Below are 19572 nucleotides of genomic sequence, written 5' to 3'. Positions count from 1 at the left end.
TACACCTCTTTGTGTATTTGTTAATTTTACATATGTTTGTCATGACAGTATGTTTGTAAATATCTAGAAAAATCTCGTCTTTCGTTGATAATTTCAATTATTTGTTTGGAATGTCGATCCCCATTGGTTTCTCCATACTGAGTTTAGGAAGCGTCGATCAACACCGTGACAATCAGCCGAGAGAAGACAAACATTGACTGTAATTCATGGAGATCATGTCCGTAATTTGTGGGCTGAAACCCCAAATAATTAATCAAGTATTATTATTTTAATATATATTTTATTTTACATCGCAAAACTAAACCATGCCCAAAACAGAGCTAGAGTTGTTCGCGGTGAAACAACCGCATTGAAGACGATGCAACTTCAACTAGCCTTTTCTTACCTTGAAATAAAAAAAATAAAAATTCGAAGAGCATCGGGGAAAATATTAATAATCATCCTTATCAATCGCTTGCTTTATTTTATTCGAATCCATGAAATTCACGATTTTTTTTACATTTGTTGGCAACTTCTGCGCTAAAAAAGATTGAAAATGTGGGTGTGGTTATTTTGCAAAGTCCTGTTGATAATACGGACAAATATGGTTCTGTGACCCAGTTCGTGCTCCGATCAGGTGACTCTCAGCCAATCAATGATGTTGTAACAAAGCATATTTGACGCTAATTGAAGGGTCGTCGTACAATCCAATCACCGGCGTCGATTCACATAGTTGTTTGTGCTGTGACAGGCTTCAAAATTATTCGCTGAAAAACATATATTTTGACAAACTGATGGAATTTGACCTTAGTTCAAAAAAAAAAATACTAGGCTAAGATACATTAGAGCTCACTCGAATCAGTTTTCTCTGCAAGTTGTGAAATAAAGTAAACCAGAGTAGCGTCGATGATTTTCAGCCCTGAAGGACATTGAATTGTTCATCGACTGGCCACCAAATAGTTATGGCTATAACTAAATTTGACACGTTTTTCTTTTAAGCCCAATAAATTATTCATACATGTCAAGCTCTGTTCGATTTTTTCAGGGCATGTGGCCGTTTTTAGTGGAAAATATTGTTTGTGGGAACACTTTTGCGGTACGTATACGGTATAGACCGAACTCATTCAATGATCGTGACTTAATTTTAAAAATTGAATGTCAAATTTTACCAGACGTGGACCGATGTGGATTCGATATCGTTATTTTTGGAATTAATCACTAACATTTCCTCGTTTCTCTGCTCTGTCAAAAGGAGTTACCTAGGCTTTTTTCACGTAACTGTCTCATTAAAATAAAAATAAAAATATTACATCTAGAACAAGCACCCAAAACACGTAACAAGAGGTCCCAGTTCAGTTGCTTTCACGATACAAGTGTAATACAGCTATTAGATTTGAAGTGTCGTTCAGAATGTAATAATAGTTAATACGTGTTGTATGTTCACACTTCACTATCAAAACCACCATTTCGACCACCCATGTGCCAGTTTTCAGTGTTTGGGCGAGCGGTCAATGTTTTCAATAAGCGAGCGAGCGAAAAAAAAAAAAACGCGATTAAAATGCGGTCGGTTTCCGGTCGGACAAGACTGCGTGGTCGGAAATTAAGCGATAAGCGGTCGATGTAAAAGCGGAAGATTGGGCGAAATGAGTACTGTATGACCATGTTTCTCCGACGAAGTCTCGACTGACAATAATGCTGACAATGGACGTTAGATAAACAAGCATTGTTTGCAACTGGAAGCTTATCACCCGTTATATCAGAATCGTCAACAGAGTATACAGATAAGATTTTATCATTTAATTCCTTCCAAAGATAAACACTATGCAAATATCCACGAAACGGCAGTTGTAGTCTTTTCTGCTAGTGTTTTAAAACACTAATTTGAGCAACGTTATTTCGCAATTTCGATCTTTTGTAAACCTGGGGTGATGTATCAAGGTCTAAAGTAACCGTTTTATCAATTTTTGAAAAAAGAAAAAAGTGAAAATTTCCCTTCTCGCTACCTTAATGCAATAATAATTTTTTTAACTTTGCTGTTCATTTGTTTGTGATTTTTTTTCTTTCAGCTACATATATTTCAAATGAGCACGTAATTGAATCAGCACAGTCGTCTTTGTTTCTGAATACTGCAATGACTGTGATGCTTTAATAATTTTTTGTTACTGAAATGTACATAAATTCCTTTCAATGCCATTATGAACTTTCGCACCATCTAAAAAAACTGCCAATCATGATTTTTTTTACTAAAGTCCATGAGGCAGTATCATATTATTTCTTAGTTTCAAAATCAATGCTGCTATTACCCAGTAAAAAGAATATTTTTGTAAAAAATTAAAGTATTTGCACCAACATTATGATGTTCAAAGGTGATTGATTTCAATTAGTTTCTAACCTACGTTGGTACATGCATCATGATGCAATTCTTTTCCGGTTCTTCCAGACTCTCTAAACGGTAACGCTAAGGTACTGGCTGCACCTGGCGTTGGGTTCATCTCAAGACAAACGTCATCAAAACAATTGCGAAAACATCACGGTGCCAACCCAGAAGAAGATCAATTACCAGAGACAACGACGATTACTAATGTGGACAATTTACAGGGCAGAGCTGAATCTACGGTAACATTTTTTTCTTTCATGTGCATTCATTTAAATTATATTATCTTTGAGACCAATATTTTCCGTCTTCTTGCCTTGCCTGTAACATAACGGAACGCGAGTTATATAAGTTTTCTCTACTGCATCCACAGTTCTGTTGACACGTGTAACCATGGCAAAAGTACATCCCGAGGCTTTCATGGTCTCAATGCGATCTCGGCAGCCATTTGGGACCTTTTTGTGATAAACATACACAAAATAAATTGTCAACTCCTCCGCATTTTCTTATCAAGACTCACTGCATGCTAATTCAACTCAATCGATGCATATTATGTTATCTGAATCCAGCTGAGTAACCCACTGATGTCATACCAATCAAAGACGATGATCACTCAAACGATTTTTGCTCGAAGATTAAACACCGCTGTGGGATGTTAGATATTTTATGATTCAGTAAATCTTGATTTCCTGTCACCATTAATAAAATTCTGTAAAAAAAAATGATGAATATACCGATAATTTCTTCATAGGAGACGTCACGACTCGACCCCCCGGTGCCGTCAGCGACGCCGTCTATTGCCGAATCAGTAATACCAGGTAATTAGCATGTAATAATATTATATTAGGATTGTGAATCTAGTGCTCAGTTTATATGAATATTCATTACATTTATATCTCTTCCCGTGATCCGAGACACGAGACAAGTCTGGGATTTTAAATAAGCGCTGCTCCTTCCACATTTAGGAATAAATAAAATTCCGGCTCCATGGAAACAATGTAATGGGCATCCCATCACTCATACCATAAGAAGAAATTTGTGAATTCTCCATTTCGAAAAATGTATTGATTGTATTTCATAGATGTGTAGATCACACACAGCTATGTCAATATTTGCCTTGTAGGTTACACTCTGAGAAGCTTGTTACCGTGCTACGACTGGTTATACCAGTCTGTTTAAAAAGTTGTATGTAATTCATTGCTGTGTACATTTTAGATGTGTTTGTCTGTTGTGTGTGTACTAATTAACTAATTATACAGCCTCACTGTTTAACAATTAATAACCTTAATTAGCTTGATTCTTTTCGTGCGCCCCCCCCACCCAACTGCACATCGTGTTATGTCTTCATTGTTGGTTGCTTGGCTACACTGTATGTAGTTGTTCGTGTACACGTATTATAAATGGAAATACCAGCACTCATACTGTATGTTGTAGAATATTCTCACTGGAAATGTTAGCCATTTGATAACTTGTGAACACTTTTTCTTGACTCGTGAAGTACCGGAAAATGCATCTTCACAGTATTTATGTACCGTGGTTTGACTATTGTACCTCACATGCCAATTTCAAAGGTTCTTGCACCTCACTGCAACAGTGTATCACCAGTGACTGCTATATACCGTAATCAACTGCAATTTGATCACCCTTCCTCCCTTTTTTTTTTCTTCCTTCTTTAAAGTGTTACATGTGTCTCGTTTGTTGTCTGGGTAAGTTGCCGAATTCTGCACGAGTGCTGTTAAAATATTCTTGGCAGTAGTAAAATTATGTTTATTGTGCTGCATTAATTTAAGATGTGTTGGTTAATATGTAGTGTGTTTTTCGTGTGTTTTTTTTTTAAAGTGTTCACTGCTTTATTCTATGAAAGTGGGTGGGGGACCTACGCCCTGTTTGAATAATGACCAATCTCCATCTTTGTGTCATTGAATCACTGAATGTAGTCATTGCCTTATAACATATTTCCTAAATTTTTATTCATTTTAACGTCCCTAAATGATCTCAGTTTGAAAAAAACATCATTCGTCATACATTCGTCAGTGTCCTTGATGAATGTAAATATCTCTGTGTGAAGGCGCTTATTCAAGATAAAAATGACACATTACTCCAGTATTCCTATCCATGCTTGCTTACAGAGATATATCAAAGCTGCATCTCACTCTGTCTTATATCACACATACTGTCAAATAGTTGATTTCTATATCATATTTTTTTTATCGAATCCCCCATCCACCCACCTCTTAGATGTAGTTTTTTTTTTGGCAGAATAATCTAATTCCTCAGTTTGAGAGAGTGATTATATGCTTAACCTTTACACCACCACTTCCTTATTTTTCATCAAAAAATCAATAATAGTCCCATTATACATGTAGTTATATTTTCCTTCAGAATATTGGGACAAAAATAGCCAAATTTGTTTTGAGTAAACACTCAAAATTGACTCAAATTTTGTCTGTTGGCTCCAAAATGAGGGTTCACTTTCAGAAATCTTAAAGAATATAAGAAAAAAGTCTGGTGGTAAAAAGGTTGATATATAATCTCCATTATTGTAATATTTAAGTGTAATAAATCATGGAGGTGCTGCTTGGAGCAAGTACTCTGTTGAAGTGCTGTGTAATTTTTAGGGATGGTACTAGTGAATTGTGGGTAGAATATTAACTCTATTAGGAATGCACATTAACTAAAAATTGCATTTATTCTATGTTAGATCATTAAAATACAACTTATTGGTCGTAAACACGCCTGTGTCATTTCCGCGAGTGTATGCTGTACTGTAATTCTAGAGCAAATACTGTACTTGGGAAAGGTTACCCAGACATTCGGCTGATTGAATTTGACAGGACTACCTGGCTGGGGGGCTTAAGTTTTCGTTATTCCCATTTCTCATAATTGACTGGTTCATTCCCTTTATTGTGTAATCTAAAGAGTAAAGGTGTGTTGCTACATGACAAATTGTCTTGCTTTTAAATTTTTTTGTTTTTTTTATTCATGTAGGAGACTCCTCTGTTAACCTTACCAAAGTCCCAGAGGATTCCATTACTGTGGAGGGGGAGGAACCAGACACAGCACGTTGCGCTAGCAGTAGCATCAGTGTGTCGTTGCCGCATGTTGATAATACCGCAGTTGATTCTCGGTGTCCCTCTCCACAGCAAGAGGATGGGGATACAGCAGTGGTGGATACAAATAGTGTAGATGATAAAACGGACTCGCAAAAACTCACAGAAAACAATAATCAAGACTTAGAAATAAACATGGAGCAAAATATCAAATCTAGCAATATTGGGGATGATGAGCGATTGCCTGAAGAAATTTTACCCCCGGACAATGGCATTGCAGAAACGCAAACACTCGACACTGAGCCAAACGAGGGTCAGAGATCAAATGACCAAGAAGTGAAAACAAGTTTGGAACAAATTCAGGAAGTCCAAAATGATTCAAAACCGGTTAATCGTCAAATACCAAAGGTTAGAAGTCGGTCTGCAGAGCTACAAAGAACTGTTGATGTGATAGACGACACAAATAACAATGTTAAGAACAGTCAGGGTCAAAGTCGACCCGCTCTGAACAATAATGAAAAAGAGGTGGTGCCTGTTAACATCCCATCAGCACCCGTGATTACAATTGCAGTGGACGATGAGGATGGACAAGGACAGCCGCTTATGATAGATGATTTTGAACAGATTACAGCAGGTATGTATGGGCAATGATTTGTTTGTTTGTTAACCCTTTCCTCAACTATATTCTTATAAATTCTGACCGTGACAACTAGTAACATGTCACCAAGCGTCTAGCGTTAACATAGAAATGACACAACATTTAAACAAATCCATATATAGATGTAATATATTTCTTAATATCAACACTGAACCGCAACTTTTTTGAAAAAAAACTTAATAAAAATTCAAAAGGCCATGCTTATTTTTGTAAACAATAAATTGTTCCAATATATCGCAGTGAATTCTTATCTCGTACAGGAAGTACTGTTCTATTAATAGGATTCATTGATTAACTCAATTTTAGAATAAATTCGAACTTCCTTTGTTGTGTAATAAGAGGTTTATGTTTTGTCTACGTCATCGGATGATGAATGTACTATAGGCAGTTGATTTGCATAAAATATTGGTTCTATTAGAAGCATATGCAGACTGTAAAGCCGCTTAATTCTTCACTGCTAAGAATTGTCATCATTTTCTGATTTTATGTCATTCATGAAATTTGGTGAAAATCACTAATGTCACATGACCTGCAGTGAAATTTTCACAGCTACAAAATGTCTTGATTTGCACTGACTTGTGAAAAACATAAAAAAATTGAAAGCAGATGACAATATGTTAAAAAGAACATAAATGTATCAGTGCTAGTTTGTTGTCTTAAAAATTTCTTAAAAACATTTTAATCTACATGTGGTCTTTAAACAATAGCGAAACAGGTTTATGTGACAAAGCTCTGAGCCAGAAAAAAAATATCCATGAGACAAAAATTATAATAAAAATAAACTCCATGCATCTAGTTTAAAACATGTTATTTATTGGGTTTTATATTTTGGTACTGATCTCTGTAAAATGGAGATGAAGCTTCAAGAAAACAGAATTGTTCCTAAAATACGCTGTTCTAGTTATTTTTTCTAACATTTTAATATGCTTTAACAACCTGCTCTAATTCTGGTGCCAATACGACTCAATGAAACTTCTTTGATGCTGACTGACCAACCACAGCTCTTTATGACTTCTTGATGTGTTTGTTGTTTTGTTTGTTTTCTCCCCGCTAACCTGTTTCCTCATCTCTATCCATTTTTCTAACGACATGCTCTCAACAGATCCCATTGAGGAGACAGCTATTCCTCATGGTAAAGACACAGCCGAGTATATCGTAAGTTCATCTCCCAGCAAATAGCTTTTTTTCCCCCCCGGGATAAGCTTTCCATTGTTTTTTAGCAGGAATGAGAATAGATCAGAAGTGATATAAATCCTCTGTATGGTTTTATTTTAAAACCTGATCTCTTGTAATCACTGTGCACCACGTACGTGTCTCAGATGATTACGACAGTCTTGTATAAATCCATATAGCTGGAAGTGTATTCGCCCCCTCGCTGTTACATAATTTATATTTACCTTGTTCTTGTTCTATTCTCATTTCTGCTTGACTGACTGTTTGCCCTCTAATCACTCCTGTCTTGTGAGAGAGACTATTTAAGTCTTCCCCTGAAGCAACCTGACTTAAGCTGTAGATTAAAGTCATTTAAATACTAAGTATATGGGCACTTTATAATGTATCTCAGATTTGTGTACACAATACTATATATGTAGAATTTTAGAATTAGAATTAGTTTAATGTTAGTAATTTTCTATAGAGCTTGGGCCATCGCACTGTGATGTCAAATGTTCACATATATGCCAGGCTGCATGAGACTGTCTTGAAAGAAATGTCACTCAGTGAACAGCACTCCCTCACAAGTTGTTGTCCACAAGCTGTTTCATTGTCAACAGGGACATATACATGTATATTTAAATACGACAGCAGCAGCGAACAACGCCATTATTTTATCTTCAGTGCGAATGACCGCTTTCTACCAACCAGTCACTGTGCACGTGTGCGAAACATGTGCGATGTCCTATATTAGTACACATGTAATGTTCCTTTCACTTTTTCTTTTCATCTGGTTGAAGCAAATATATCAAATGTACGTTAGAGGAAGCAAGGGAGGGGGAGATTTATTAGTTTAGTAGTGATATCTGTCTACAATTTTGTCATTTAAGTTATCACCAATAATTGAAGTCATATCCGCTAGTGTAAACTTTCATGTTGTCTCAGTATTTGATGTTCTAGGCAGTTAATGTTACGTTCCCACTCTGTATCATGTACACCTCCCACTGAGTATTGTGTTCAGTTTGTACAGCCACACCTAGCCTGCACTGTAGGCTTTGGTGTCTATTCACCGTATCGAACATAATCTGTATTGTTGTAATTACTCAAAGCTACTTTATTTAGGATTTGATTTGATTTCATAACTCTGTTGGATAAGCTTTCTTGTGAACTGTACAAAACACAAAGCCATTAGGTTGCTCGTAGGGTGTCAGTGGAAGGTTTTCTGTAGATTATACAAAATGGGAATGGTATAATGTTGCACACTGAGACAGATTGTAAACAATGTAACACATATACACGTATAATGATTTCATATGTATGTTGTGAACAAACAGTCTAAACATCATTTTTATAGAAACCTAATTTTTTTTTTACCATCAACTTTTGCCCATTTGGATTTATTTTACTAGTTAATTTATTTTGTAATTTTGGACGAAATGGATTTTCTACTCGCTACAGGTATCGATCAAAATTGTTGAAAATACAGCAATAAATGTATACAGGTTAATTTTGTAAAAGGCGATAAATAAAAGCTGACTATTTTCAACAAAAAATGTTAGGTCAAGGTACTTAATGTAGAAGCCTACTCATAAATGCAAACACCTAGAATTTATTGATTTTCCAATAATTTGTACTCCCGGGAAAAATAAGGATATTGACTTGAAAAAAAGTTGAGGGTCACCTGCCTATTTTTGAAGAAAATTATGGTTGTATTTTAGCGACCATTTTATTCCTATAGCAGAAATATTATGCCATATTTCAAATTGTAGGCTGGTGACATAGGCTGGAAATTGTATATAATTATTTATTTGAATTTTGTGAATGATAGGGTACTGCTGTACTAAATTGTATGAAAAATCTTGGTTTACAAAAGTGTAAAAAAATGTCCGTTTTTCTTTCACATTGTGTTCTATGGAATTGTTCTAAATATAAATTTCTCAAAATACATCACTGTAACACACAAAAAAAATTCTATTTCATGGTGTCATTAAATAAATGCTTCATGATTGTACATAATAAACCAATGAACATTGTCATGTCATTTATGACCAACTTAATCATAAATTATGAGTAGACTTCTACCATAAGACCTGTAGGCAATGGGAAATGTCCATTTCATTCAAAATTATGTAAAAAAAAATACCTAAGAAAAATTTCTCCCTGGCTTTCAAAATATAAAAACTTACAGATTTGTCTGGATAATTCATGTGTAAGCAAAATAATCACAAATGATTCCCTTTTTCAATATGTAGGTCGCTGCCTCTAATAAACAAAGTGAACTGCAACAACTTTTACAAGAACATTCACAGCTGGTGTCTCAAATTGACGACATGGAAAAGTTGAAAGGTCAAACTGACGTAAATGAAGAGAGTGAAACCGGGGAGTAACAAAGAAGATTCATTTCTGGATATCACAGTATTATGATGAACACTTCTGAACCTATTTCAATCACTTATAGCTATGCAATGTTGAGAAAAAATACAGATTTGTTAAGTAATGTATGTCTTTGTTGCATGTCTTCAGCAGCGTTAATTAATAAGCCCGATATTTTTTTATATTATGATAGACCAAAAAAATCTGCTGAGCAAATTTTTTATTTTTGAAACAAAAGGGCAAAGGTTTTCTACTTAAAATAGAACAAAACTGTAGTTTGTATTGCTTCTGAATTACTTTCTACTAAACATCAGAGCCAATTTTTAAAAATAAAAAATTATACCTGATCCAAAAGTTTTTATTGTCTGGAAAAACTTTGCCATCTGGATTAATTTTGATATTGCGTTCTTTGGATATTGCAAAACTTTCACAAATAACTGAGCATATTTTCTATCACCCTTCCAACACCTACCACCAACATATTAGAAATTTTATTATAAGTGTCGATTCCAGGGAGCAAGTAATTTTTTCGGGCCTGGAATCTTCCGTTGAAAAAACAAACAAAACAGTTTGAAATGAGAGGGAATAAAACATGTGGCATTTATTACACCTACAATTTATAATATTTTGTTACAATGCTCACTGATGCTTATGTTGTATCAAACCCCATGACATTATTCATTAATTCTTGTCAGTGGAATCAATGCCGGCAGGATGCTCGGCAGTAATCAATGCTTATTCTTAAAAATCATTTAAACTGAAAACAGACCTGGAGTCTGTGATTCAGTATGCTAATGGATGTTGCCATGGGAACTAAGAGGATGTTTCACTCATCAAATGAAACGTTGATTGATTTTCTCATTTTCTTTTCCAATTTCATCGTTTAACGCCTTATTGATTCTTAAAAAACAAGAGGAATTAGTGCTTGTTTTTTAAGAGTTTGTTTTTTGAAAAACATGGAAGTAACACTGTTTTAAAATTTATTTATATTGGGAGCGATACAGTAAATTCGATGTCCATGAGCAATAAAACCTGCATGTTTTTTATTTTTGCATATATTCACAAAGGTCAATGATGCAAATAACAAAAATAATAATTTCACTTTATTATCTTACAACATATGTCTAGCTCATAACTGAAATAATTTTTTTTGTCTGGCGAGTTACATGATATTAGAGACCTAGTTCCTCTAAACCTAATAATGTACGTTTCAAAGGTAGGGCTGACTGAACTCTACTGCTAAGTAAACCATTGCTAGGGTTTTTCAGTAGTGTAATATGCTAATATATGCTAATATTCATCAGTGCTCATTGACTGAATTAATTTCTGGCTCATGTCATGATCTCTTTCTGTGTGTCCACACAAACAATGTTTCACTGCTACCGGTATCTCACGAACCTGATTCTAATTAATTTTAACACTTGTATATGCATAGTCAGTCTATCAATCAATTCCAAGCATATTATTTACCTACTTTTTAAAATGTCCAAATTGTTATTCGTATTTCACATGATTTGTAATTGAAGGTGACATTGTATAAAGGACAAAATCTAATTTTATTTTATTTTCCTTGCATACATAAACTTGATTACTAGTAAAACTAGCTTTTTTGTGTATTGCGAGAATAGTCGCAAGATCAACATGAATTTCTTTCTCATTTCAGTTTGCTGTTGTCTAATTAGTTTTTAATACAAATTTGTGTAACCGTATTAGAAGTGCATCTTCTATAGAAGTATGTATAAAACGATCAATTGTATTAATTGTACACTGATTCATACAAATATTACCTCACAGACACACTGACATTTACGTATTCACTATGAATTAGGTTATGTCTATTTAAGATAGCTCACTTTGCATGCTAATTTGTTAAGGGAAACACTTGATAAAAGCTTTAGTTTTATAATTTTTATTTTGAAGATTTGTTTTTAAAGAACCAAAAAATGTATTCCCAGAATTTCACTTGGAATTGAGTCAAACATTTATATTCATTATTTATTTATGTAGTTGTATTTATCTCCCATATTCTGATTTTTATCAGCTTTTATAAAGAAATTTTGTAATTTTGGGTCAAGTACAAATACAGTTTTGAGTACTATGTAAATTGTTGGTCTTTCATCAGCAACTATTACCAGAGTAACATTTCTCTGATTCTTCAAATTTGCAAAATTCAGTCACCTTTGAATTGAAAGTGGAATGGACTAAAGTGTATTTAAAAAGTTCCTTGTCCTTGATTTTATTAGTTGATCCATCAGCACCCCACCAATTGAACTTCTCCATCCCCCAAAACAACAGGACAGATGTCATGTTTTCAACTTGACCAGTTCTTTCATTATTCAAGTCGCTCCAGAGAGACACCATTTTTAAGTATGGTTTTTTTTATCAACGAATCTAGTTACATAATGGGCCTGCCTTTGCAGGGTAAATCAGAACAAAAGCCATGCAGTGACTGCTACTGTGATTAAAAATTATTTCAACAATGTACAATACCATGTCGTTGCCTGTAAATACGTGATTGTCACGCCTGTAGGTCTTGAATCTATCTGAAATTCACTCAGTCGCTCAGGTCCACATACGGAGAACATCTGCTTAGCAACCCAGTAAATTTCAATAAAATAAGTCAATGAATCGGTATAATGGATTAAAACTTTTTTTTTAAATCAATACAAGACAGATGTTTTCTGTTCACTGCGAGATCCCACGTTAAGCATGAAATCAAATTAAATAATAGGACAAGCAAGGGTTACAACATCGTATTTTGGGGTATTTCCACGCTTAATATTTGCTGATGATCAATTTTGATAAAGTAAGTGTATCTCAACACCATATTCTCCTCTGCAAGATCAGCATTTTGAAATCAAGCTTTTTAAGAACAAAAATTAAAGTTTGAAATTAAATCATTAAATTTTCCCGACAAACGTTCAAACTTTTTTTTTTTGCTGCTCCATATCAAGTATTATCTGTTGTACATAACATTTTATTAAAATCATAACCACTAGGCCAATGTATTATTGACCCACCCTACCCTGGAGGCCATGAATAACATCAGCTAAAAGTAAATACCTTTTTATATCTAGCTAAATCAAATTTAATTTATAATTGTCAGTACGTACTGCTTGCAGACCACAACTGTATACATCCTACAATTTTGTTGCACGAGAACAATGGTTTGATTAATTATACACTATATTCATATTATTTACCTCTAATATTCATTATCAAATTTTGCATCTTGTCCCTTAACTTGCCTTAAATGTATCCGTCCACTTATGCTTATATTTATAGAATATTTGTATTTATGTTCACCAAAAAAAAATACGATACATGGCTGTTGACATGTAACATGATTTTTTTCAGTATGTTTGGAAACCCCAGAAAGTGAGAATTTTTATTAAAAGAAATAGATTCTATCAACCGCTTCTGTGTGATTACTTTTGTTTTCGTTCATTTTAATATTCGTGTATGGAAATTCATTTCAATGTTTTTTTTTTATAAGTATCTGGTCATTATGCAAATTATTTGATTAAAATACACAATCTGATCATCACATGTGATGTTTATGGTTTAGTTCTTATTTCTAAGTAACTCATTAATATTCATTATATAAGTAATTGTCACCTGCAAATGCCACAACCTGAAAAGAATGCAACGAGCCATGTGTAATATGTGCATGGTATGTACATCTGTAACCATTCTCCTGCTCTCATGGTCTGTTCAATTACACTCTTGGTACGAAGGAATATGGCAAATCACACACTTGGTACAAAGAAATAATACAAATGACACACTTAGTACAAAGGAATTATATAAATGACACTTAGTACAAAGGAATTATATAAATGACACTTAGTACAAAAAAATAATATAAATGACACACTTAATACAAAGAAATAATATAAATGACACACTTAGTACAAAGAAATAATACAAATGACACACTTAGTACAAAGAAATATACAAATGACACACTTAGTACAAAGAAATAATATACATGACACACTTAGTACAAAGAAATAATACAAATGATACACTTAGTACAAAGAAATATTACAAATGACACACTTAGTACAAAGAAATAATACAAATGACACACTTAGTACAAAAATAATATAAATGACACACTTAGTACAAAGAAATAATACAAATGACACACTTAGTACAAAGAAATAATATAAATGACACACTTAGTACAAAGAAATAATACAAATGACACACTTAGTACAAAGAAATAATACAAATGACACACAGTACAAAGAAATAATATAAATGACACACTTAGTACAAAGAAATAATATAAATGAAACACTTAGTACAAAGAAATAATACAAATGACACACTTAGTACAAAGAAATATTACAAATGACACACTTAGTACAAAGAAATAATATAAATGACACTTAGTACAAAGAAATAGTATAAATGACACTTGGTACAAAGAAATAATATAAATGACACTTAGTACAAAGAAATAATATAAATGACACTTAGTACAAAGAAATAATATAAATGACACTTAGTACAAAGAAATAATACAAATGACACACTTAGTACAAAGAAATAATATAAATGACACACTTAGTACAAAGAAATAATACAAATGACACACTTAGTACAAAGAAATAATATAAATGACACTTAGTACAAAGAAATAATACAAATGACACTTAGTACAAAGAAATAATACAAATGACACACTTAGTACAAAGAAATAATACAAATGACACACTTAGTACAAAGAAATAATATAAATGACACACAGTACAAAGAAATAATATAAATGACAGCGCACTGGGAATGGTAGAGCTGCTGGACAGCACACTTGGAATGAGAGAGTTGCTAGACGGCGCAATGGGAATGATAGAGCTGCTAGACAATGCACTTGGAATGGCAGAGTTGCTAAACAGTGCACTGGGAATAATAGAGTTGCTAGACTGCGCATTTTGGAATGATAGAACTGCTAGACAGTTCACTGGGAATGATAGAGCTTCTAGACAGCGCACTGGGACTGGTAGAGCTGGTGGACAGCGCACTGAGAATTATAGAGCTGTTAGACAGTGCACTGGGTATGATAGAACTGCTAGACAACGGAGTGGGAATCATAGAGTTGCTGGACAACACACTGGGAATGTTAGAGCTACTAAACAGTGCACTGGGAATGGTAGAGCTGCTGGACAGTGCACTGGGTATGGCGGAGCTGCTAGACAGCGCACTGGGAGTGATAGAGCAGAGGATCATTAAACTGGAAATAATAGAGCTGCTAGACAGCACTCTGGGAATCATGGAGCTTCTAGACAGCGCACTGGGACTGGAAGAGCTGCTGGACAGTGCACTGAGAATTATAGAGCTGTTAGACAGTGCACTGGGAATGATAGAGCTGCTAGATAGTGCACTGGGAATGATAAAGCTTCTAGACAGCACACTGGGAATGATAGAGCTGCTAGACAGTGCACTGGGAATGATAAAGCTGCTAGAGATAGCACACTGGGAATGATAGATCGACTAGACAGTGCACTGAGAATGGTAGAGCTACTAGACAGCACACTGAGAATGATAGAGCTGCTAGACAGTGCACCGGAAATGGTAGAGCTGCTAGACAGCACACTGGAAATGATAGAGTTGCTAGACAGTGCACTCAGAGTAATTGAGTTACTAGACAGTGCACTTGGGGTAATAGAGTTGCTCGGCAGCACATTGGGAATAGAAGAGCTGCTACACAGTGCAATGGGAATGAAGGAGTTGCTAGACAGTACACTGGGAATGATAGAGCTGCTAGACAGCACACTTGGAATGGTAGAGCTGCTAGACAGCACACTTGGAATGGTAGAGCTGCTAGACAGCGCACTGGGAATAATAGAACTGTTAGACAGCGCACTGGGAATGGTAGAACTACTAGACAGCGCACTGGGAATGATTTAGCAGAGGAACATTCAACTGGAAATGATAGAGCTGCTAGACAGTGCTCTGGGAATCATAGAGCTTCTAGACAGTGCACTGGGACTGGTAGAGCTGCTGGACAGCGCACTGGGAATGGTAGAGCTGCTAGACAGTGCACTGGGAATAGTACAGCTGATGGGCAGTGCACTGGGAATGGCAGACCTGCTAGACAGCGCACTGGGAGTGATAGAGCAGAGGAGCATTAAACTCGAAATAATAGAGCTGCTGGACAGCGCACTGAGAATTATAGAGCTGTTAGACAGTGCACTGGGAATGATAGCGTTGCTAGACAGCACACTTGGAATGATAGAGCTGCTAGACAGCACACTGGGAATGATAGAGCTGCTAGACAGCGCACTGGAAATAATGGAGTTGCTAAACAGCACAATGGGAATGGTAGAGCTGCTAGAAAACACACTGGAAATGGTAGACCTGCTAGACAGCACACTGGGACTGATAGAGTTGCTGGACAGCACACTGGGAATAATAGAACTGCTAGACAGCGCACTGGGAATGACAGAGATGCTGGACAGCACACGGGAATGGTAGAGCTGCTGGACAGCACACTGGTGAATAATAGAACTGCTAGATAGCGCACTGGGAATGATAGAGCTGCTAGATAGTGCACTGGGAATAATAGAACTGCTAGACAGTGCACTGTGAGTAATAGAGTTGCTAGACAGCACACTGGGAGTAATAGAGTTGCTAGACAGCACACTTGGAATAATAGAACTGCTAGACAGCGCACTGGGAATGATAGAGTTGCTAGACAGTGCACTGGGAGTAATAGAGTTGCTAGACAGCACACTGGGAGTAATAGAGTTGCTAGACAGCACACTTGGAATAATAGAACTGCTAGACAGCGCACTGGGAATGATAGAGTTGCTAGACAGTGCACTGGGAGTAATAGAGTTGCTAGACAGCACACTGGGAGTAATAGAGTTGCTAGACAGCACACTTGGAATGGCAGAGCTATTAGACAGTGCACTTGGAATGAGAAAACTGTTAGATAGCGCACTGGGAATGGTAAAGCCGCGAGACAGTGCACTGGGAATGATAGAGCTGCTAGACATGGCACTGGGAATGATAGAGCAGCTAGAAAGGGCACTTAGAATGGCAGAGCTGTTAGACAGCGCACTTGGAAAGGTAGAGCTGCTAGAAAGCACACCGGGGATGGTAGAGCTGCTAGACAGTGCACTTGGAATGACAGAGCTGTTAGACAGGGCACTTGGAATGGTAGATCTGCTAGACAGCGCACTTGGAATGGTAGATCTGCTAGACAGCGCACTTGGAATGATAGAGCTGCTAGACAGTGCACTGGGAGTAATATATTGCTGCTAGACAGAACACTTGGAATGGTAGATCTGCTAGACAGCGCACTTGGAATGATAGAGCTGCGAGACAGTACACTGGGTGTAATATATTGCTGCTAGACAGAACACTTGGAATGACAGAGCTGCTAGACAGCGCACTGGGAATAATAGAACTGCTAGACAGCGCACTGGGAATGATAGAGCTGCTCGACAGTGCACTTGGAGTAATATAGCTGCTAGACAGAACACTTGCAATGACAGAGCTGCTAGACAACGCACTGGGAATAATAGAACTGCTAGACAGTGCACTGGGAGTAATAGAGTTGCTAGACAGTGCACTGGGAGTAATAGAGTTGCTAGACAGCACACTTGGAATGGTAGAGCTATTAGACAGTGCACTTGGAATGAGAAAACTGTTAGATAGCGCACTGGGAATGGTAAAGCTGCTAGACAGTGCACTGGGAATGATAGAGCTGCTAGACATGGCACTGGGAATGATAGAGCAGCTAGAAAGGGCACTTGGAATGGCAGAGCTGTTAGACAGCGCACTTGGAAAGGTAGAGCTGCTAGAAAGCACACAGGGGATGGTAGAGCTACTAGACAGTGCACTTGGAATGACAGATCTGTTAGACAGGGCACTTGGAATGGTAAATCTGCTAGACAGTGCACTTGGAATGATAGAGCTGCTAGACAGCGCACTTGGAATAATAGAACTGCTAGACAGCGCACTGGGAATGATAGAGTTGCTTGACAGAACATTTGGAAAGAAAGAGCTGCTAGACAGTGCACTAGGAATGACAGAGTTGCTTGACAGCGCATTGGAAATGGTAGACCTGCTGGATAGCGCACGTATAATTATAGAGCTGTCAGACAGTGCACTGGGAGTAATGGAGTTTATAGTCAGCACGCTGGGAATGGTAGAGCTGCTAGACAGCGCACTTGGAATGGTAGAGCTTCAAGACAGCACACTGGGAATGATAGAGCAACTAGACAGTGCCCTGGGAATGATAGTTGCTGGACATTACACTGGGAAAGGTAGAGCTGCTAAACTGCACACTTGGAATGGTAGAGCTGCTAGACAGCACACTGGGAATAATAGAGTTGCTCGACAGCGCACTGGGAATGGTAGAGCTGTTAGACAGTGCATTTGGAATGGTAGAGTTGCTAGATAATGCACTGGAAAAAATAGAGTAGACGGACATTACACTGGGAATGGTAGAGCTGCAAGACAGTGCACTGGGAATGATAGAGCTGTTCGAAAGTGCACTGTGAATGATAGAGCAGAGGGACATTACACTGGGAATGGCAGAGCTGCTAGACAGTGCATTGGGAATAATATAGTTGCTCGACAGCGCACTGGGAATGGTAGACCTGAAAGACAGCACACTGGGACTGATAGAGTTGCTAGACAGTGCACTGGGAATGATTCAGCTGCTAGACAGCACACTGGGAATGATAGAGTTGCTAGACATTGCACTGGGATTAATATAGTTGCTAGACAGAACACTTGGAATGAGTTGCTAGACAGCACACTGGAAATAAAAGAACTGCTAGACAGCGCATTGGGAATAATAGGGTTGCTAGACAGTGCACTGGGAGTAATAGAGTTGCTAGACAGTGCACTGTGAGTAATAGAGTTGCTAGACAGCACACTTGGAATGGAAGAGCTATTAAACAGTGCACTGGGAACGATAGAGTTGCTAGACAGTGCATTTGGAGTAATAGAGTTGCTAGACAGTGCACTGGGAGTAACAGAGTTGTAGACAGCACACTTGGAATGGTAGAGCTACTAGATAGTGCACTGGGAATGATAGAGTTCCTAGACAGTGCACTGGGAGTAATATAGTTGCTTGACAGAACACTTGGAAAGAAAGAGCTGCTAGACAGTGCACTGGAAATGACAGAGTTGCTTGACAGCACATTGGAAATGGTAGACATGCTGATTAGTGCACGTGGAATTATAGAGCTGTCAGACAGTGCACTGGGAGTAATGGAGTTTATAGACAGCAAGCTGGGAATGGTAGAGCTGCTAGACAGCACACTTGGAATGGTAGAGCTACTAGACAGTGCACTGGGAATGATAGAGATGCTAGACAGCGCATTGGAAATGGTAGACATGCTGGTTAGTGCACGTGGAATTATAGAACTGTCAGACAGTGCACTGGGAGTAATGGAGTTTATAGACAGCACGCTGGGAATGGTAGAGCTGCTAGACAGCGCACTTGGAATGACAGAGTTGCTAGACAGCACACTGGGAATAACAGAGCTTGTAGACAGTGCACTTGGAATGATAGAGTTGCTAGACAGCACACTGGGAGTAATAGAGCAGAGGAACATTACACTGGGAATGGTAGAGCTGCTAGACAGTGCACTAGGAATAATAGAGCAGAGGAACATTACACTGGGAATAATAGAGCTGCTAGACAGCGCACTTGGAATGGTAGAGTTGCTGGACATCACACTTGGAATGATAGAGCTGCTAGACAGAACACTGGAAATAATAGAGCAGAGGAGCATTAAACTCGAAATAATAGAGCTGCTAGACAGTGCACTGGGAATAATAGAGCAGAGGAACATTACACTGAGAATAATAGAGCTGCTAGACAGCGCACTTGGAATGGTACAGCTGCTGGGCAGTGCACTGGGAATGGCAGAGCTGCTAGACAGCGCACTGGGAGTGATAGAGCAGAGGAGCATTAAACTCGAAATAATAGAGCTGCTAGACAGCGCTCTGGGAAT

General features: G+C 37.2%; 1 protein-coding gene across 4 annotated transcripts in view; it reads left to right on the top strand.

Moving 5' to 3' along the window:
* Nucleotides 1-13135, top strand: part of LOC102806185 (uncharacterized) — a 33547-nt gene extending 20412 nt beyond the window's left edge. For 3 of the 4 annotated variants that reach the window (XM_085494480.1, XM_085494475.1, XM_085494470.1), the window contains 5 exons: nucleotides 2420-2595; nucleotides 3105-3171; nucleotides 5342-6037; nucleotides 7164-7216; nucleotides 9466-13135. In XM_085494480.1, coding sequence (XP_085350606.1) covers nucleotides 2420-2595; nucleotides 3105-3171; nucleotides 5342-6037; nucleotides 7164-7216; nucleotides 9466-9600 — 1127 coding nt within the window. In that variant the 3' untranslated portion in view covers nucleotides 9601-13135. The remainder of the gene's footprint in view (nucleotides 1-2419; nucleotides 2596-3104; nucleotides 3172-5341; nucleotides 6038-7163; nucleotides 7217-9465) is intronic. The other variant, XM_085494485.1, reaches the window with a different exon arrangement.
* Nucleotides 13136-19572: the final 6437 nt, after the last annotated feature.

Source organism: Saccoglossus kowalevskii, chromosome 2 (genome assembly GCF_978046115.1).
Source record: "Saccoglossus kowalevskii chromosome 2, keSacKowa6.1, whole genome shotgun sequence".
In the NCBI taxonomy this organism is placed as follows: domain Eukaryota; kingdom Metazoa; phylum Hemichordata; class Enteropneusta; family Harrimaniidae; genus Saccoglossus; species Saccoglossus kowalevskii.
Note: the sequence above shows the minus strand (reverse complement) of the source record. Positions and strands in the feature narration are given on the sequence as shown.